Source organism: Poecile atricapillus, chromosome 14 (genome assembly GCF_030490865.1).
Source record: "Poecile atricapillus isolate bPoeAtr1 chromosome 14, bPoeAtr1.hap1, whole genome shotgun sequence".
NCBI lineage: Eukaryota > Metazoa > Chordata > Aves > Passeriformes > Paridae > Poecile > Poecile atricapillus.
The window spans coordinates 7,441,970-7,462,383 of record NC_081262.1 but is presented as its reverse complement, the minus strand read 5'-3'; the positions used below and the strand labels follow the sequence as shown (position 1 = coordinate 7,462,383).

Here is a 20,414-nt window from a genome sequence, read left to right as displayed (position 1 = left end):
TGTCTGCTTACTATTCTATGTGGAATGAAACCCCAAAAGTTACTCCAAGTGTTTATTACACACATATATAAAACATAAGTTTTAATATGTTTAAAATTAAAAACAAACCTTGATTGCTGAATATAGAAATGTGTTCATGCGCTCCGCTGAATAACATTCTCCCAGCCTATTATTCCTATATAAAACTACATAGCTCATTCTTAAGACAAATTTTATATATCCTGTTTGTATTCAAGTTATTTCTATGAATTTTTTTTCAACATTAATCTAGTGTTTTGCAAAGAAAAATTGCACAAAAATAAATTGCAAGATTTAGGCCTAAATTCTGGTCTCCTAAGGCAAGAAATGACAGCCCTCTGCTGGCTGATAAATATGTACCCACAAAAAGGATATCTCACAACAGCTTTACTTTAATACTACATTTAGCCAGAGTAAAAATATATAAAAATATAGAGTAAAAATAAAATGTTAATACAGGGATGCCTGAAATATTTTATCTGGACCATTAGGAAACATTCTCTCTACTTCCTGTAGGAAACAGCAGGGTAAGGAAATGGCTAGTTCCTAAATTATATGGAAAATTCTGTAGAATACTGAAATTCCTCAAAAAAGTAACCTTTTTGGGCCTCAGTTTTCCATACAGTATACAAGAACAGTAAAAAATGTTAATGGTAATCATTGTGTTACTGTGCAAGTCATTGTTTTGTTCAATTAAATGGCCTGCAGTCCACAAATGACAAAATGTCAAAAAGAAAATACTGATTTTCTGACATTTTTATGGTCTAAAATAAGTTTTAAATGCAAACATCAGAGCGCTGATTAACAACCAGACAAAAAGTGAGAACCAAAGTGGTGTATTTGGCACAACAGTTAGCAATGTGATCCAAATTGAAAAGAAAGAATTGCTTAGGTTTCAGAATAAAATTTCATAAACATGAAATGTGTATGAGAATAATCAAGACTAGTCCCCATATTTTATTAATTTTTGCCTGTTTTTAAAGATTTGTTTTCTACTTTGCCCTGAGAATCTGTACTGCATTTTAAAATACAAAGGCATATATTGTAAATAATATGTATTTCTCCTACATTAATTAAAAATGTTCCATAGCATAATTCTGACTGCATGGAAAATTTACAAATAATGCTTTGCAAAGTGGCTCTTCATTAACTGTGCCGACTGGAACAAGTGTGCAGTAAAGGAACGCGTTGGCAGCGTACACTTTATTTTCCCTCATTAGAAAAACACTGAAACCCAAAGGAATCCCCGCTGCAGCTGCCCACAGGTGACAGTGTGAAACTAAGAACTGAAAGTGTTTATTTGAATATATTTGACCGTTGACTCAATGCCCTGATAACGGCATTTTACCCAAAGAAGACAATATTGACAGAGATAACTGGAATCAGCGCCCTGCACAAATAGAAGTGATGGGAACATTTTGCCCAGGTTCCCAGGATGGAAGGAGCGGGTGGTGAGCTGCTCCCCTGCCCAGCAGCCCTGCACACAAAGCTGGCAGCTTTCTTCCCTATCCAGAGGGGGATTCTGACCCAGCTGAACCACCCCGGGGGCTCTGAGCAGCCTGGGCTAAAGGGAGGTGTCCCTGCCACGGCAGGGCGTGGAACTGGGAGATATGAGGCTCCTTTCCATCCCAAGCCCTTCTGTGATTCCATGATGCTCGGCTGAATTGGAGGGGAAGTCTGAGGAGCGCCCTACATTTCCAGCTGTTTCTGAAAGCAGACCTGAGGAGCGCCTTTACCCCTGTGGGCACAAACAGCCTTTTCTGGGGCGGGCACCACGGAAACAGCGAGGTGCCGATGCCTCGTGAGAGGGGTGATCAGGAGAGCTTGGATTTGGTGCTTAATAAATGCAGATACCCGGTAAAAAATAACGGAATCACAGAATATTCTGAGTAGGAAAGACCCACAAAAATCATCGATCCAACTCCTGGCCCTGCGCAGGACACTCCGACGATCCCGCCCAGCGCCTGAGAGCGCTGTCCAAATGCTCCTAGAGCTGTCAGCATTGGGGCCGTGACCACTGTCCTCGGGAGCCTGTTCAGTCCCCACCCTATGGATGAAAACCCTTTTCCTAGTATCTAACCCAAACCTCTCCTGAGGGAATGTCAGGCCGGGTCGTAATAAACACAAAATAATTGGAGAAGACCGGCCAGCTCGCATTACCACTCGGCGCACACGCCCCGCGCGGGGAGAAGCGGGGGCTCATCTGGCCGCAGCAGGAGCCCGTGTGTGGGGTCCCGTCCCCGCCCGCTGTGGGTGTGCGTGAGGGGACGGAACCTCCCTCAGGGACCCTCGCGCGCGGGGCGGGAAACCGCCGGGCTTGGAGGACCGCGCGCGCGGGCTCAGCAGGGGGCGCTCCCGGGGCGCGCGCGCGTGCGCGGGAGCGGTGCCGCGATGGCGGCGCTGCTGGAGCACGAGAGCCAGATCTTCCTGGAGCTGTTCCACCGCGACGGGCTCGCCGTGTGCGCCCGCGGGCTCGGCATCGACCGCCTGCTGCTGCGCTTCCTGCGCCTCTACTGTGAGCCCGCCAGCCTCGTGCTCGTGCTCAACACCAGCCCCGCCGAGGAGGTGAGGGCAGCTGCCAGCGCCCGTCCCTTCCCCTCCCGGCTGCGGCGGGCGCGTCCCGGGGGCGGCCGGCAGCTCTGTCGCTGCCCCGGCCCGCGGAGCGGCTCCCCGGGCTGGCGGGAGGGTGTGCGGGCTCCGGGGAGGGCGGTGTGGGGGGTGGGCCTGGCGCTGTGCACCGGCCCCGGCACAGAACCACAGACTGGGTCAGGTTGGAAGGGACCACAGGGCTCATCTGATGCCACTTCCCCGCTCAGGCAGGGTCATTCCAGAGCGCACAGCACAGGACTGTGTCCAGACAGTTCTGGAACATCTCCAGCCAGGGAGACTCCACAGCATCTCTGGACAATCTGTCCCAGTGCTCGGTCACTCACAGGGAAGAAGTTCTTCCTCGTGTTCAGGTGGAGCTTCCTGGGCATCAGTTCCTGCCCGTTCCTCCTGTGCCATTGCTGGGCCCCAGGGAGCAGAGCCCGGTCCCTGCTCTGAGCCCTCCCCGCTCACACTGACAGACATTGGTGAGGTTCCCTCTCAGCCATCTCCTCTTGAGGCTGAACAGCCCCAGCTCCCTCAGCTTTTCCTCACAAGAGAGATGCTCCAGTCCCCTCATCCTCTTTGTCACCCTCTGCTCCGGGAGTTCCGTGTCCCTTTTGTCCTGAGGAGCCCAGAACTGGACCCAGCACTCCAGATGTGCCCCAGCAGGGCTGAGTCGAGGGGCAGGGTCACCTCCCTGGCAACGCTCTTCCTAATGCACCTCAGGATCGCCTTGGCCACAAGGGCACTGCTGGCTCAGGGACAGCTTGTTGTCCACCCCCAGGTCCTGGGGAGGCTGCCAAACCACACACATGGATCATGGCAGTGGAATCTCTACTCCTGCAGCGCAATGAAGTCCTAGTAACGCTAATGAGATAAAACAACTACATGACTTAGAAGTGACCAGTGAGGAGAAAGGGGTGAATCAGGGCTTGACAGGTTTGTCCCTAACTGCACAAAAAAAACCTGCTCTTTTTTCTCTGGAACCAGGTAAATTTCCCACCGTCAGGAAGGGGAGGTCTTGGGGGACTTTTTATAGCAACCATAGGTGAATAAAAATCACAGCTGTAGTTTATAAGATTAAGCTTGGTATATATGATATACCTGCTGTAGTCATCTAATGACAGGTGAGGGGACTACAAGATGATCTCTTCCGAATTCTCTGTTCTTAAGGCAATATTAAAATTGAATTTTCTCTGAAAATGAGATATTGAAATATAAGAAAATATAAGCTCCTTCATTTGTTAGTTGCTCATTTTTATATAAGTATTGTCGAGTTACTACCGAGTATGTAGATTTTTTAAATCACCCAGAGGAGTTTGAATCTGAAGAATGCATGTCAAAGGAGAAAAAAATCATAATGATTCTGACTTCTTTTAGTATGTTATACTATCATGTCTTAATTTGTTTTTGACAGCTCCTTATTATATACTGGAGTATATATAATAAAGGTGCTTTTTGGATCCCTTTCCCTGGATACCACAATAACGTCTTGTGTTTTTATTGTGTTTGGTTTAGGAGTATTTTATTGATCAGCTGAGGTCAGATGGAGTTGTTCATCTCCCTCGACGCGTTACCAATGAAATTGCAAATAATACTCGGTATGAATTTTATACACAAGGAGGAGTCATCTTTGCAACAAGTCGGATCCTTGTGGTAGATTTCCTTACTGACAGAATTCCTGCCAATCTCATTACCGGTAAGAGCTTAATGAAATACAGGTAAGAGTGTTCTGTTTGAAAATACACAATGCTTAATTCTATTTGAAGAGTTCTACTAACAGCTACTGAGGTTGAAGAATTATTTTTTTTTTCCCTCACCAAGACTGAGGTAAAAGGAGCAAATACGTAGTTCTTTCATATTTTTAATTTTTTTTTCTCTCAACTTGTTTGCCTTACTTAATCATACAGTTTTAAAGAGCTTACAAAGAAGAATAATTGACTGCGCTTGATGAAATATTGTTCTGTGTTCTGTTGGACAGTAGCCTATCATTAAAGCTGATTTAAGATGTCATGCTTTATGCACCATGCACACTACCTCTATTTTTGCATTAACAAATTACTCCTGATGATTTCTCATCAAAAAAATACCTCACTAGTATTTGTATTGACACACTTGGACACTATGAAAATAGCAATATTACAAAGTAATGCTGTTACTGTGATTGTAAAGATTTGGGGAATAGCTTGCAACTCTTTTATCGTAGTTATATAGAAGCTATACATGGAAGATGTGAGAGTTACCCTTTTCTTCTCATGTTCTGTTCCCCTTCTACCCCAGCCACTTCTGTTTTTATGTTCCTTTCTAAGCTGGAAATCCTGTTACAGCCTGGAGAACTGGAAAAGGAGATATCTAAGAGCCAGGGATTTAAGAATATTTTCCTGTTTTCTAAGTGTTGACAGCTTAATGATTAAACATAGCTGAATGTTGTATGCTTAGAACAAGTTGAGTTTCTGCTTCAGAAGCTGTACCTTCTTCCTTTTAGTCAAGCTATAGCAAGTTCCACTCTGAAACATTTTGAACACTTTTATGCTGGAGTTGAAGAACACCAAATTTGTCAATTCTGATATTTCTAAGTTCAAAAGAAGTGAATAGTTTTTTTGGGAAACCTGTGGTAATCTCTCTTTTTCCCTTGACTCCCTCCACTCTACCTTTCTACTCTACCAAAGAAGAAAAGGGAAAAAAAAAAGAAGAAATACAGTAAAGTTTTAAAACTGCTGCTGTCCTGTAGTGCCACAGAGCTGTGACAGGTTTTGCATTGCCACCAGAGGTCAGTGTGAGAGCAGCTGCAATCGATTGGTTCAATGGTTCATTCATTCCCAGCCACCTAACACCTGGGTCCGTGTGCCTTGTCTGTGTGTGAGATTGTACAACAAAATCTTGTAGTAGTGTTTCATGAGGAATTAACAGCAAAAGCCTTTCATTACATGACATTAAAAAATGTCAATTTTTAAATCAATGTGAATTAACATCTGATAAACTCATAAATCCAGCTAAATCAAGATAAGAAATTATCACTGCAGTAAAGCAGAATTATTCCTGGTGGTTATAGCTGACTACAAATTATGTACCTGACAGCATAGTGATATTGATGCAAGTTGGTGTAATAAAAAGTGGCAAGTTATTTGTAGCAAGGCTTACAGAGCAGGTGTGAACTCCACCAGCAGATGACCGAAAGCAGGAAGGTATTATAATAAACACAGTCTTACTGACCTCTTAGAAGTTCTGTCTTTCCTGTCATGTCCATCTGGGGTAACAGTGTGATAAACTAGAAGTTGCTCAGAGATGGATATGATCATTATTATGTACTGAAAAGTTTGCTTCATAGGGCAGGTCTAACAATATCTAGATAGAGAAATACCTTGTAGTGGATTATTTTAGGACTTAATCATGAATAGCTAGCTGTTAATGGAAGTCTTTTCTGGATGCTTGTTCATTTAGCAGGCAAAGACATGTTAAAATCAATGGCTGGGTGCTGAGCTGAGGAGACTTGTTACAGAAATTGAACACTAGCATATTGAATTAGCATATGTAGGCACAAGGTAAAACCTTTGATGTTTGATGTCCTTTGCCTCCATTTTAGAAAGGCATTTATGATTCCACTGGAAGCTGTGAACAGATAGTACACAGGCCTTACTTCAGTAGAGGGAGAGGGAAAATAATGAAATGTGCTGTTTAACATGATTAGCATGAGGAAAAAACAAGCCTTGGTTTAGCAGGTCTTGGCTGAGTGAACTGTGAACTCCAGAAGTGTTCACCTCAAACACGTAATTAAATTAAACTCTTTCACTTCTCTTTATTGAAATGTGCTTGATAGGTCTTTAATTCCTACTATACCCATAGCCATAAAGAAAGCTGGTGGTATACTCATATTTTATAATACTTGCTGTTCTTGAATGTGAATATGACTGTCAGATGGGAGAGAAAACCAAAATTAATGTTTTCAGACGTTCTTTGATTATGTAAACACTTGAATTGTTACCAATGAAAGTTACTTGACAAGTCTGTATTTCCAGAATTTCTATTAACAAAAGAAATCAGCTATCACAGCCTCAAACACATCAAAGTTGCGTTGTTGTAACAGTGCAGTCGTGCATTTGCTTTTCCTCCTTTTAAAAGGCTCAAGTTCAATTTATGTTTCAGGAGTAAAGAAATTTACAAGCTAGTAAGTCCGGCCACTCATGCATAAGCTTTGTTTATTCTGTTAAAGATGCATTATTAACCCAGTTCTGTTATTTGGCAATTCCATGGTATTAACACTGAGGAATCATTCGTTTCAACCTCATAAAATTTTCAATGTTCAACCTTCATTTTAGAAGACTTAAATTCCTGTAATTAAAAGAACAGTAGAATAATAAGACAGTTATGGTGAGAGAGGAAAGATCTGTACAAACCTGGACCTTACTGTGTTTTTTCTTTTAAATTTGATTTTTTTTTTCTTTTGCCAGGCATTTTGGTGTACAAAGCACACAGAATCATTGAGTCCTGTCAGGAAGCGTTCATCTTGCGACTTTATCGTCAGAAGAACAAGCAAGGCTTCATTAAAGCTTTTACAGATAATGCAGTTGCATTTAACACTGGCTTTTGTCATGTGGAAAGAGTGATGAAAAATCTTTTTGTTGGGAAGCTTTATTTGTGGCCAAGGTGAGGTACTTCTTTACTTCACTGGAGAGTTAAACTTAGAAGAAAGATGAAGGATGTTACAGTGGGTTCCTAAGAAAATGAGGTGCTAATCTGTGTTCCCTCTTGTATTCCCAAACAAAATTTTTTCGGGTTTTAACAGAAGTAGTCTTAAAGATGCTGAATTTCTGAGAGCATTTTTGAAAATAGACTCAAATTGACTCTATTAAGAGGATGAACCTTATGATAGAGCTGTCCTTTTAGTCAACAGAAATCACAGCAAAAAGTGACATTCTTAACAGTTTGAGAATAACTTCTCTTACTAAACAAGAGTTTTTAAGCCATATAATGACAGGAAAACAGTCTCTCAGTTCTGCTAATCATGGAGGCATTTGTTTCCAGCTGTGATAAAACTCCATGCATCTTTTTCTATATGTCAGATTTTTTCAATCTTCTTATACACATATGTTGTGTATGAAGAACATTTCTTGATGACTGTTAAAAAACAAATTGCCAAGATGTGGCATGCACTGTGTCTTCCAGGAGCAGATCCACAAATGGAACTGGACACTGAGGACCCAGTCATCTTGCCCTGGGCAGGAGCTCTGCCCATTTGTTCCACTAGTCTGGGCTGGAATGTGTTTCACTCCTTAATGAACTGTTCCTCTGCATTGTAAATTCCTTAACAGTGTTTCTTTCAGTATCCCAGGGAAGTAGAAGTGGACATACCTAGGGTAGGAAGGATTAAGTAGAAGCTCTCTAGATTTCCTTCTTTAACATCCATGAAAAGACCTGGGGCTGCAGGCTGCAGGAAGGAAAATGTCCATAGAGTTGCAGAGGTCAGCAGCCATCAGGTTCTCTGAGCCTCATCCTGTCAGGAGCAGTCAGATGGCATCTCTGGATCTGAGCAGCTGGAGTGGCTCCAAGGGCAGGGTTCCAACAAGGGCCTACAGGTTGTCATTGCAAGCTGGAAACGTCACAAAATCTGCTGGCACAGCCGTGTGATTTCAGAGATTTTGTGAACCCCTTCCAGTTTCTCCCTCATATGATTTTGGGCTTATTTTAATATTTGCTATGTGTGGTGATGATGATGCAGAATCCAGTGCAGTAATTTTCCATGGATCATTCACCAGCACTATAGGCTCACATGACTAGAATGACTTCAGTCATAATTGTGGAACAGATGGTCCAAGGCTGTTCATAAGATTGCAGTCTTCACATCAGTAGAAACTGTTTTTGGAATTAACTTACTTGTTTACATTTAAAACAATTGTAATTGTAGTTTATAGAAACTTTTGAGTAATTCTAAGTCAAAACTATCCATGTAAATCTTAAGAAGCCTTTTTTCTCTTAGATTTCATATAGCAGTGCACTCCTTTTTAGAGAAGCATAAACCTGAAGTGGTGGAAATACATGTGGCAATGACTCCTGCTATGCTTGCTATCCAGACTGCAATCCTGGACATTCTGAACGCGTGTCTAAGGGAACTCAAACGTTACAACCCAGTTCTTGAAGTAGAAGATCTATCTTTAGAGAATGCTATTGCTAAACCTTTTGACAAGGTAACCATTTTGATTGTTCTGCAGCATCTAAGTAACAGGATATAGAGCTCCAAAGTGCCTGCCATGCAAACAGAAATGTTATTTGCAAAATAAACAACCAGCAGCAGCTGAGTGTTCTCCCATGATGTGTTTATTACTGGTACAAGGGGATGTAATGGTGATGTGACAGTTGCCAACAGGGTTTTTGATGTGTTGGTATTATTGTTCTTCCTTCATTTCCAAAGTCACAACAGTAAGAACATCCTGGTTATAATAATAATTGTCGCTGCTGTTATTAAAAAGATAGTTCTAACTTCAGCTCAGAATACTTTGGAGATAAGTATCAGTAATTGCCACACACATACTCCCTTTTTCCTTTTGGATTTCATGCTTGTGTTTTTTATTTTCTCTAGTAGGAGAGGCACCATACATAACAGACAATTTGCACATGCATGTATCTGCTGTATCTTTAATCTTGTATATCAGTAACTTTGTGTTCATTGTTATTTTTGACAGATCTGCAATGTTTGGCACATATATGCTTTCATTAGGATGAAATCAACTATAATAGTGCAACGCAGTTATTCGTTAACTGTGATTTAATCTGCATGGAAGGCCTTCTGTACTTTAAATATTTGCAGGTTTTTTTCCTTGGGCTCTAGAAGTTGCACATCTTCATGGCACTTATCTGCTTTTGGAAACTAAATTACATTATAATGGTTTTTGCTGTACCTAAGTAAAGAACACTAGATATGAAATACAACAGGCCAGTACCAGTAAAATAAAGGTGGTTTTTTTATAGTTTTACCAGTGGATAGAAAAGAAAAAATTTACTGAAAGCATTGAATTATATACATCTGCTAATTGGTGAAATGTTCTTCATAGAGACAGCTATATTATGTTAACTTTGCTAAAATATGGTAACTTACATCAAAACAAGTATGTCACCAGTACATCTTTATTTTGGTATCTGTAATAACTTTGGGAAGCCAGAGCGTCCCCTGTAAAGTTCAAGTGCATTCTCAGCTTGGTTAGAAGCTATAATGCAATAATGTATGTTTGACACTTCAAACTTGCCAATTTTTATTTCCAGACAATACGTCACTATTTAGATCCTCTCTGGCATCAGCTTGGAGCTAAGACAAAGTCTTTGGTCCAGGATTTGAAGATCCTACGTACTTTGCTACTGTATCTAACCCAGTATGATTGTGTCACTTTTCTTAATCTCCTGGAGTCACTGAAAGCAAGTGAAAAAGCTTTTGGTGAGAACTCAGGTAAACATGGAATAACAATACAAGTTAATGCATGAAACAGTGCAATGTTGATGTTTTTAATTATCATTCCCAAACATGAAGGTATCTAATTAGGTTTTACACAACCAGCCATAAGGACGTAGGTTTTTATTGACAGATAATTCTTTCATCTTCCCACTTAACTGCTGTTACTTAACAGTACGAGAGCTGCATCACATTTCTGTCTTTTATTAAGCTGGTGATTACACAGCAAGCAGGTAGGGCAGGTATTCGAGCTGAATATCTGGGGCTTTACTGCAGAGGATTGGAACACGTACACATTGCAGATGTCAAACTACTACTGCTTCCTCTCATTTCCTCTCCAGGCTGGCTGTTCCTTGACTCCAGTACTTCAATGTTTGTGAATGCTCGAGCTCGAGTTTATCGCATTGCAGATGAGAAACTGAATCAGAAAGGCAAAGGCTCAGGCTCCGAAAAACGTGATGTAAAGAAGGAAAATGGTACTGATCATTCCTAATTTTAAGTTTGAGAGTGTCACACGATTCCAAGAGCTTTGCATATTATTACTTGTGCTCTGGTTCCCTGCATGAACTTCCACTACTCAGGATATCAGTCTGTTAGCTGGGATAAATTGAGACATAATCTTAGTTCCAAAACTATGTAATAAACAACGTAAAAGAGTCACGAAGTAGGGGATTCTCCTAAGCTTGCTCAGCTGATCACTGGAAGAGTTTTTGTGGAATTGTTCTTGCATTACATTGATGTTTAGTTTCATCTTTATTATCTTATGTGAAAGAGTAGGAGGCTGTGGTTGCTTTTATTAAAAAAATATATTCAGGAGTTTCAGAATTGAAGAATGAGTGAATATTTCAGCGTTTTGCTTCACAAAAGCACTTATCTCCATTTTTAAATTTAAGAGTGTTCTCCAGCTCATTAGCATAACAAGTTGCATATGTAGGCTGTTGAATATCATATGTGCCAACAACCATCACACTATTGACATCTAACCACTGATTTAAAGTCTGAAGGATATTTTGGCTGCAAGAGCTGCTATCTTCAATCTTACTTTGTTTCAGAACTGAAAAGGGAATTGGTTCTAGAAAGTAATCCAAAATGGGAAGCTTTGAGAGAAGTCCTGAAAGAGATTGAAAATGAGAATAAGAACAGCGACAACCTTGGTGGTCCAGGTGAGAGAATACAAAACTATAGAAGTTTTCTAGTACTTCTACTGGTTTGTACTTCTACTTGACCTTGAAGAGAAGGAACTACCTCTTTTCTGTAGTTTTATCAAAGAGCTTGTTTAAATTTAGTAATTTGTGGCCTTAAGATGAGTTTAAGTACATTATATACATAAACTATGTAAAATCAGATAGTTTTACATAAACTCTTACTAGGTCTTGCTCTAAAAGAGGAAATGCTGTTCATTCCTATACAATGCGTTTTAGGAAAGAACTGCATTATTCCGAAAAAACATTTTAGGTTACATTTCAGTAGTATACTGATACCTTTGTTCCAAGCCAAATAAAACTGATGTGAAAATTTATAATGATCAAGGTACCATTCACTCATTTCTGAAGTTTGGGTTCAAAACAAAAACAGGGGTTCTGTCTTACACCCTTTCTAACTTGAAAATTCTTCTCACGCACCTGAAAATTTGCTTCTCATGAGTTGCATATAAATGAGGTAGAAATTAGGAGGCAGGGAAGAGAGTCTAACTGCTTTGCTGCCTTTCCTATTTTAGGGCTTTTCATTCCCTTAAAATTTAACAAGTTTTATTTTAGGAAATAGTAAGGGTAAAAAAATGCTCTTTTCTCCCACCCACAGTGTTCTGACTCTGGGTAAGAGCTGGCTCTCTCACCTAGCCTTGTAGGAGTTTATCTGAGTCAGCTTGCAGAGGATTGTTATTCACAAATGTCAATAATACTGTGTGAAACATGTGTTTTGTAGACTCTCTAACACAGCTGACAAATTAGAATGGTCTAAATTAAGTTCTCTCTTATTCCACATCTTAAAAATGAGTAGTTGTTCAAGTATGTTTTAACACATGCTGTGTCTGCCTTGTTTCCAGTGGTCAGAAGGGAAGGAAAACTTTATGAAATTAGATACTGTAAGAATAAGGAATGTTGAACTTCCATTAGTCTTCTCTAATTTTATTTGGTACAAAAAGCCATTCAATTTAGATTCAAAGTCCAGAGTGACTGTGGCAGCCGAATGTCAAGGCATTTGGCAGGCACAGAGCTTAGATCAGTGCAAGCCCTTGGCTCGGGAGGTGCTTGTAGCTGGATAAGCAGCACAGCATTACAGGCTGTAAACATGGTCTTGTTTCTTGACTGCAGGGCAAGTGCTCATTTGTGCCAGTGATGACCGAGCCTGTGCACAGCTCAGGGAGTATATTATTGCTGGAGCAGAAGCTTTTTTAACGAGACTATATAACAAAACCTTTGGAAAGGACGAGAAAGCTGGAGAAGTGTGGATTAAGGACAGAAAAGCCATCAAGTCCAAAGGAAATGCCAAACCAGACACAGGACCTCAAGCCAAAAAAGCCAAACTCACAGCTTCTTCAAAACAAAATAAACAGAAGAAGCAGCAAGACCGGACTATAATCCAAATGATAGGGAAAACTGAGGAGGAAAAGAGAGAGGAAGTCGAGGTGGAAGACATCAAAGAATTAAGCAGTAGCCAAGAAAGCAGCACTGAAGAGACCATTCCTGAAGATTTTGATGTGAACTTACCCTCAGATTGTTACTATGGGATTTTCAAGGACCCACTGACAATTATCCACCCACTGCAGGGGTGTGGGGATCCCTACGCGCTCACTCGGGTGCTGCACGAAGTAGAACCCAGATATGTTGTGTTGTATGATGCAGAACTCACTTTTGTTCGGCAGCTGGAAATCTACAAGGCAAGCAGGCCTGGGAAGCCTTTGAGGCAAGTTGACTTGGCCAGGGTAATTCTAGTCTGAACAGAAAAAAATCAAAAGTGCACTGTCAGCAGTTAAGGCAGAACATGCTGCTGTTCATTTTCATTAGCTACCTTTCAGTTCTTGTTGAGCCCTTAAGTTTAAACAAAAGCATAACGTCTGGTGTAACCAAAAGATAATTTTTACTTTCCAGCAAATATTTAATCCCTTAACAGCAGAAACATATCTGTTAAAAAAAACCCAAACAATTCCAAGACCTCTGCTTCAGTTGTTTTAGTGGCAATAGATCATTTTGAGGTGGTGTAGTCTCATTTTAAACCATCTCTCAAGATATGATTTTTTAAGCAAAAGGATTCGAGTTTAATTAATTTTCACATTTCCTGATGTTTATCATGCTGAAGACCAGTTATTCAAAAACTGTGACAGAGAAGCAAGTAAAGGAAACACAATAAAGAAAAATAGTATTTGCAGTTACTGCATTAGCTGACAGAAATATCACCACATTGGGTATATGTATTTAATACACCTTGAAATTGTAATACTCAGTTTTATGAATAGATGCCACATATTAATTAAAAATTTAGAAAACTTAAAATTTAATATACTTTTAACTACTTTGTCAGGCACCGACTGCTACCAAACTAAAATTTATTGGTTGTGGATTTTTTAACTCAATACAAAGTTTTGTGTCCTCTATTTTTTTTCTCTTTTATACCTACAGAGTTTATTTCCTCATATATGGGGGCTCCACAGAAGAGCAGCGCTACCTCACAACTCTGAGGAAAGAGAAGGAGGCCTTCGAAAAGCTCATTCGGTAACACAATTAGTTTAACTGCCTTTATTGTTAGTGTTTCATGTAATTCCCTAATATGCTTACATTTTAAATAGATTGAAGTTCTTTACTGGGTGAGGCTTTAAATAAACTTTTAATTCAATTCTTTGTTGGATGTAAAGACTACTCGCCTATCGAGAATCAACAAAAAGTCACAACTTTCCTTTTCAAAGCACCTGGTATTTTGTTTAATAATTTTAGCAGCATTTAATATTAATGTAAAGGCTAATCAGCATCACTTGAATTTTTTCCTAATTGTCTATGAAGTTCATTTGTGTAATTGTGTTTTTGTAGGTAACATTTCTTGTAAGATAATTTTTAAAGCTTTTATAACATAAGTCAATTGGGGAAACAAAATTCTTTCCTTAGACTGTATAAGACAGTATTTTTACTGACAGTTCCTTCTCAGCTGGTTGCAGTGCTATTACTAGTTATTAGTTCCTTTGTAAAAGGAAAAACCTAGAAAAAAGCAGTGAATTGCATTTCTGATCAGGTTGGCATTTAGTATTAAACTATATATAATTTTACATCGGGATGAAGGGTATTGAAGTATTTCAATCTTCTTTACTCCTGCATTTGCAGTTTTTAGTGTGTGTTTGTTTGTGGTTTCTTAGAGAGAAGGCCAGCATGGTTGTTCCTGAGGAAAGAGAAGGAAGAGATGAAACAAATTTAGACCTCCTCAGAGACGCTAGACCTGCCTCTGTCTCTGCTGACACACGCAAAGCAGGTGAGCAGCTCCTAGGACAGGCTTGCAGCCCAGAGTTTTCCAAAAGTCCTGTAACTATTGCACTTTAAATCCCCCTCAAAGCATCGGGGGCAGAAACATGTTGCACGTTGGTTCTGCAGTCTTCATACTAAATAAACATTATTTCCCAGTGACAATGGGCTGTGGTTTCCTTTGAAAATACAGGTTAATGAAGTATTTGACCATTAAGACAGATTCCATTTGGATTGTTACTAATCAGATTGTTGGTTATGAGGCTGTCTAGTGCTGTTTGTAGGAAGAGAAATTAAAACATAGAAACTGAAGTCTGTAGATGGTTAAAGGCAGTGTTGTCCTTGAGCTAATGAATGTTGGGGACTTCTTTTCATCTTGGCAAAACATGCTGCCTGGATAAACAACTGCACATTATGGATTTGATCACTTCTTTTTCAATAAAGCATCCTTTTCCTTTTGGTGCAATTTTAACCACATTTTTGTTCTTTTCATCTAACATGTATGCTATGCCTCTGCTTGTTTTTCTCTGCTGATGTTTCTGTAATCCTGCTCTCCTTTGCCATGTACTCTCTAATCTTTGCTGTTACATCTTTTGTGGCCTTGGTGCTATATGTGTCCTGCAGATCTGTAGAGGCCAACACATAATTCCTACAATAAAAGCTGTATTTCTGTGGGAAACAGCCAGAAATAAAAGGGACCAACCTCATTATTTTGTTTTGCAGGCAGCCTTTTAAAGATTTCCCTGATTAATGTAAATAATTTTCATCTACAGCTTAATTTCATTGTCACCTATACAAAGCTTACAGCAAGTAGCATGGTAGTTCTATCAAGCTGCAAAGCATGCTCCATAAATTACAGTATGTATTTAAGCAAGTGTTTTTTTCTCTGATGGTAAAAAATCAAATGAAGTCTGGATTTATTGTACTGCTGAATTTGAGGTATAATTTAAGATGATAAGTCCATCCCCTGCAGAAGCCTTGGCAGCAGACAGGAAAACAACCGGAGCAGGAGGTGCCAAGTATGGGGATAACTGCGTTTATTTTGCTCTTTAGGTGGACAGGAGCAGAAGGGTGTTCAGCAAACCATAATCGTGGATATGCGGGAATTCCGTAGTGAGCTTCCATCACTGATCCATCGCCGTGGGATCGACATTGAGCCTGTGACTTTGGAAGTTGGGGATTATATTCTAACCCCTGACATCTGTGTAGAGCGGAAGAGCATCAGTGATCTGATTGGTTCCCTAAACAATGGCAGGCTGTACGCACAGTGCGTGTCCATGTGCCGCTACTACAAGCGGCCAGTTCTCCTCATTGAATTTGATGCTAACAAATCCTTCTCCTTGATCCCACGAGGTTCCTTGCAGCCAGAAATTTCCAGCAATGATGTTACTTCTAAACTAACCCTTCTCACCCTGCACTTCCCAAAGTTACGAATCCTGTGGTGTCCCTCTCCCCACGCTACTGCTGAGCTGTTTGAAGAGCTGAAACAAAATCATCCCCAACCCAACGCAGAAAAAGCGATGGCCATCACTGCAGATTCTGAAATTCTCCCTGAGTCAAACAAGTACAACCCTGGGCCTCAGGACTTCCTGCTAAAAATGCCAGGGATTAATGCAAAAAACTGCCGTGCCGTAATGACCCACGTTAAAAGCATTGCAGAGCTGATGACACTGTCCAAGGATGAGCTCTCCAAGATTTTGGGTAATGCTGCCAATGCCACACAACTCTTTGACTTTATTCACCTGACCTATGCAGAGGCACTAGCCAAAGGAAAAAGCAAAAGATGACTCATGAGATTGTCAACACACAGCACTGATAAGTACTTTGGCAAATACATGAAATGTTTTAATAAATGCCCCATCTAAGATAACCAGCTGTTTCTTGCTAATGCTGTCCCATCAATTTTAACACGTGAGTTAATTATTGAAGGCAAGTTTCAAGAAGAAAAAATATATTTAATAGAGAAATGTGAGTTATTTTTATTCTTTTTGAAGCACTTTAACCAGTTCTATACCACTGAATTAGCTAAATGAAGTTTTTACTAAGACCACAAGAATTAAGTGCTAAGACTAACTGATAAAGGAATTTTCTTGTGAAAGTTATGATGTCTTGTTCAAGCTAAAAATGTGTTGTGTTTTGATTAGTCTGTGTGACCTGCTACATGATATAACACTGCTTTTACCATTTTTAATGTCTCACTCTCTGGCAACTGCCTGTTTTCAATGGACAGTGATGGAGGAATGTCTTTAGAATATACTGGGACTGAATTCTGAATTTTAGAACATGACCATAAGCGTTTGTCATAGTAAAATCCATTTGTATGCTATGCTCTACATTTTGCCTGCTTACCAGTTATACTTGTTACCATTCCAAAGCCAGTACTGCTCTGCCTTGCTGGATTTTGCAAAGGGCTTTCCTTTGGTCTGACTGGGTAGAGATTCTGTGGTGCCACAGTGCGAATTAATTTTGAGTGTGCCTTACTTATATTTTTAAGAGGCTTTGTTTTTTACTCAGTTTTGATAGCTCTTTTGCCTCTTTCACTAGGAAGTGAAAAACGTGTATACCACTGGCACTGTTCCTTTATACCAAAGAGTAATTCCTCTTGTAAAATACCATTGTTTTCTAAGCAAGATTTTCGAAAACTGTTGAAAGTTCTTCCAATATTGGCTTCTTTTGAGTCCTATTGCTTTTGTATTTTTATGTCTCAAATCAACTGTTTGTCAATAAACTCAGTAAAGTCATTGTCATATAGAAGATAATACTTTTAGCATTTTGTGTAGCATAAAAGAGGGAAAAGTTTGTGAATGTGTGCATTGTTAAATTATAATATTCTACATTGAACTCTGATCCAACAGTAGAACAAACTGCCATTGCCAAAAGGGTTGGTCCAGTGTTATTCCATACTAATATATTTACATTTGCTATTTACAAAACCTTTATCTATGACTTGCACATGTATTTATACGATTCTAATGGGAACCAACAGACCAATATTATTTACTTCATGGAAGGGGAAAATATTTTTTGTGTTTAGGAGTAAAAGAAGTAAAAACTTTACTGTGCACTTTAAGGTAAAATATTTATTGTGCATTTTAAGTGTGAATTATGAATTGTTAACTTTAACCTATGGCTGAGCTGTGACAAATTTCCAAGGGAACATTTTTCTGCAGATGAAAATTTAAGATGAAAATAAGATTAAAATTTGCTAATTATCTTGTTTTTCATTTGGCTGTATTGATATCAGAACATTTTTATTTTTAGGGTGTGGTTTACAATCCAGATCTTAGGGTTTCTGTTGCCCTGGATTCGAATTTACTTAATATGAGAAGAAGTCTTTCCATGAGACTTTTGCTTATTCAGACTGATGATGTCAGATGTGCAGAGGATTGAGAATGCCTCTAAAGTGTGCCAAGAGAACTGAAAATCCGAGTAAGATCAAGCTGTCCTGAGTGCATGGCCTGTAGAGCCTGGTTCAGAAAAGGGCAGCTGGCAGCCTTTGAGGGCAAATGTTGCTTGTGCAATGGGCATTAGGGTGCTCCACGAACTGTGGGTTTGGGGTTTTTCACAAATGCTGCCTCAGCTCTGTAAGTGAGGTTTGGGGGTTTTGCATTGATGTGCATGGGGTGAAAATGAAGGGTATAGTAACAGGTGATAAAGTTGTAGCCTTGTGTTGTGTGCTAGATTAAAGTTACATCATGCAATGAAGTAATTATTTGCTAAATATTTTAAAGAAATTGCCTTTTGCTTGTATGTGTGGAGTTTTTGTAAAGCTTTTCCTTTTTTCTTTCTCTATGTAGGTTTTGCCCTTTTTCTCTAGAACAGCAAAGTAGCACTGTTGCATGTTGTTATTGCTCATGTGCTTTGGCATTTCACTGTATTAAGTTCAATTGCCAGTTAGAGCTGTGTCCTCCTGGGGCAGGAGGTACAGACTGTGCTCCCAGGTGGGAGAGGTCCTGTGTCCTGAGACCACTTATCCCTGAAATAACAGAGCCAAGGCTCTGCCTGAATGCAGTTAGAACACAAGTTTGGATGAATGGTGAAAATTCTCTCTTTGATCAACAACCATGGAATTTGTACATCTTGTCATTGCTGATATTTTAAATGTGTGGTTTTTTATTAAAAAAAGCAAACACAAACACCACCTTCCTTCAGTTTGGGAGTGTCTCAGCTTCTTCCTTATCCCCAAGACTTTATGCTCCCAGGTCACTCAGTAGGTGATGCCCCTCTGTGTAGGGTTCATGTGCTAAAGAGTAGCCAAGTTGCTCTTTTCTGAAGTTTCTCCTGGGCTTTGGTCACTGACAGTTCTTCTAGAATAACCACACAACCTCTTAGGAGCAAATGCAGCTTATATTAGCAAGTCTATTTAGCACAGGATGGATCAAGCTGCAGTTCCTGTGTTTAAGTTACCTGGTTACTATTCCTCCTGATGGGGACACTTGCAGTTTTGAGCTACAGCTGCAAAAGGAGGCTTTGCTGGCAGTGTTGTTACTGTGCAGTCCCTAAGCAAACCAAACCAAAGCAAACCTTACCTGCAAAATTACTTCCGCATGAACACGTAAAGTAGGGTTTTTCTGGTAGCAGATAGATTGATTGCTTTCAAAATTTAAATGTAAGCTAGTTGACCAGAAATGCACAGGGTTTATAAAATAGGTAGCTATGATGTTAAAAATAGTGACTCTTTTGGAAAGTGGAAAAATTTAATGTGTGAGTATTGTTGTGATTGTGATATCTTATTTGCAGAGTGACAGTACAACCACAAATAACTTAATTTTTAAGGATTAAAATATTTGTGTCTAAAGCTTTCCTTAGTCAGGATTCCAATTCTGACTGTGAAATAGAATCCAAAAGCAAACATCTGCCAAAAAATAATTATTAAAGGGATGCATTATTTCTATGCCAAACAGCATAAAGAAATGTAACTGAGTGTCATTAAAGAAACTTGTCCTGTTTGCAGTATTTCAGGCTCCATGAACTGGGTTTACAATCCTTTCCTAAGGACCATTTTAGGATAAAGTTCTCCTTAGCCCTTACTCCAAGATAACCTAAATTAAATTAATATTCAGTTGATGTGTTTTGTAAAATATGTGATTTTAAGAAATGCAAATAGGGTCAGAAACAGAAAATTCAGAAACCATTGCTCCAGCATTTTGTAATACTTTTGTCATTATAACTTATTTCATATGTTCATTCTTCATTTAATAGCAAGAATTTTGAATATTTGCAGAAACAAACTAAGGATAAACCCTTTTATGTGTTTCATATGAAGTCTTTAATATCTGATTAACTGTTAGGTACCTTCTTGCATTGAAAATACACTTGCCAATAGTATATGCACCTTCTTAATTTGCATGTTTTGATAAGGTTGTACAAGGAAATTCTCAAGTGTTTTAAAGTTTCAGTGCCATTTTTTTGAGTACAAAGCTAATCTCCCCGACTTTTCAATGCAAATACAAATAGGCTGGCCATTTTTTTACTTGAGTTTTGATCTGTGTTTTGAAAGCTTCTCCTCAGTAAATTAAAGTGAAGAAAATCTTCAGTCACAGTCTTGAAAAAAAGGGAAGAACTGTTCAGTAGCTTGGCTGGCCAAGACTTAGCTGAGAGATGAATTCTTACTGAAGTTGTTGAGGGTAACCAGGGCTGCTACACTGTTATGGTGATTTGTTGTCTAAACAGAAGATGTTGCTGCAATATATCAAAATGGGCCTGTGTATGTACTAATTTTAGTGTCATTTTTTTTAAAGCATGGCAAAATTACCTTAATTCACAACTGCTCTAAAGCAGTCTTCCTAGGAATATTTAATCAGGGATGGATAGATACCATTTTCTCAGCTTGCATTTTACTGTGGTTCTGTCTGTGAGAGCTTCCCTCTATAAATAAAAGCATAGTTTTCATTTCTAGGGTTTTTTTTTCTTTCACCTTGATC

General features: G+C 39.5%; 1 protein-coding gene across 1 annotated transcript; it reads left to right on the top strand.

Annotated features, from left to right (window-relative positions):
• The first annotated feature begins 2,399 nt into the window (after positions 1 to 2,399).
• Positions 2,400 to 19,152, top strand: ERCC4 (ERCC excision repair 4, endonuclease catalytic subunit). Its single transcript, XM_058850002.1, has 11 exons — positions 2,400 to 2,583; positions 4,126 to 4,306; positions 7,056 to 7,251; positions 8,582 to 8,789; positions 9,862 to 10,042; positions 10,387 to 10,521; positions 11,098 to 11,208; positions 12,358 to 12,949; positions 13,663 to 13,755; positions 14,388 to 14,500; positions 15,544 to 19,152. Exons 1-11 carry the CDS (start codon positions 2,410 to 2,412, stop codon positions 16,275 to 16,277), a joined length of 2,718 nt encoding a protein of 905 aa, XP_058705985.1. The 5' UTR covers positions 2,400 to 2,409; the 3' UTR covers positions 16,278 to 19,152.
• The last annotated feature ends 1,262 nt before the right edge of the window (positions 19,153 to 20,414 follow it).

Bases quoted from the DNA above. Each gene is read 5' to 3' on its own strand.
- ERCC4 (XM_058850002.1), top strand. From the start codon at position 2,410: ATGGCGGCGCTGCTGGAGCACGAGAGCCAGATCTTCCTGGAGCTGTTC. The intron at 8,790-9,861 runs GTAACCATTTTG...TTTTATTTCCAG, and splicing joins TTGCTAAACCTTTTGACAAG to ACAATACGTCACTATTTAGA. The intron at 12,950-13,662 runs GCAAGTTGACTT...TTATACCTACAG, and splicing joins AGGCCTGGGAAGCCTTTGAG to AGTTTATTTCCTCATATATG.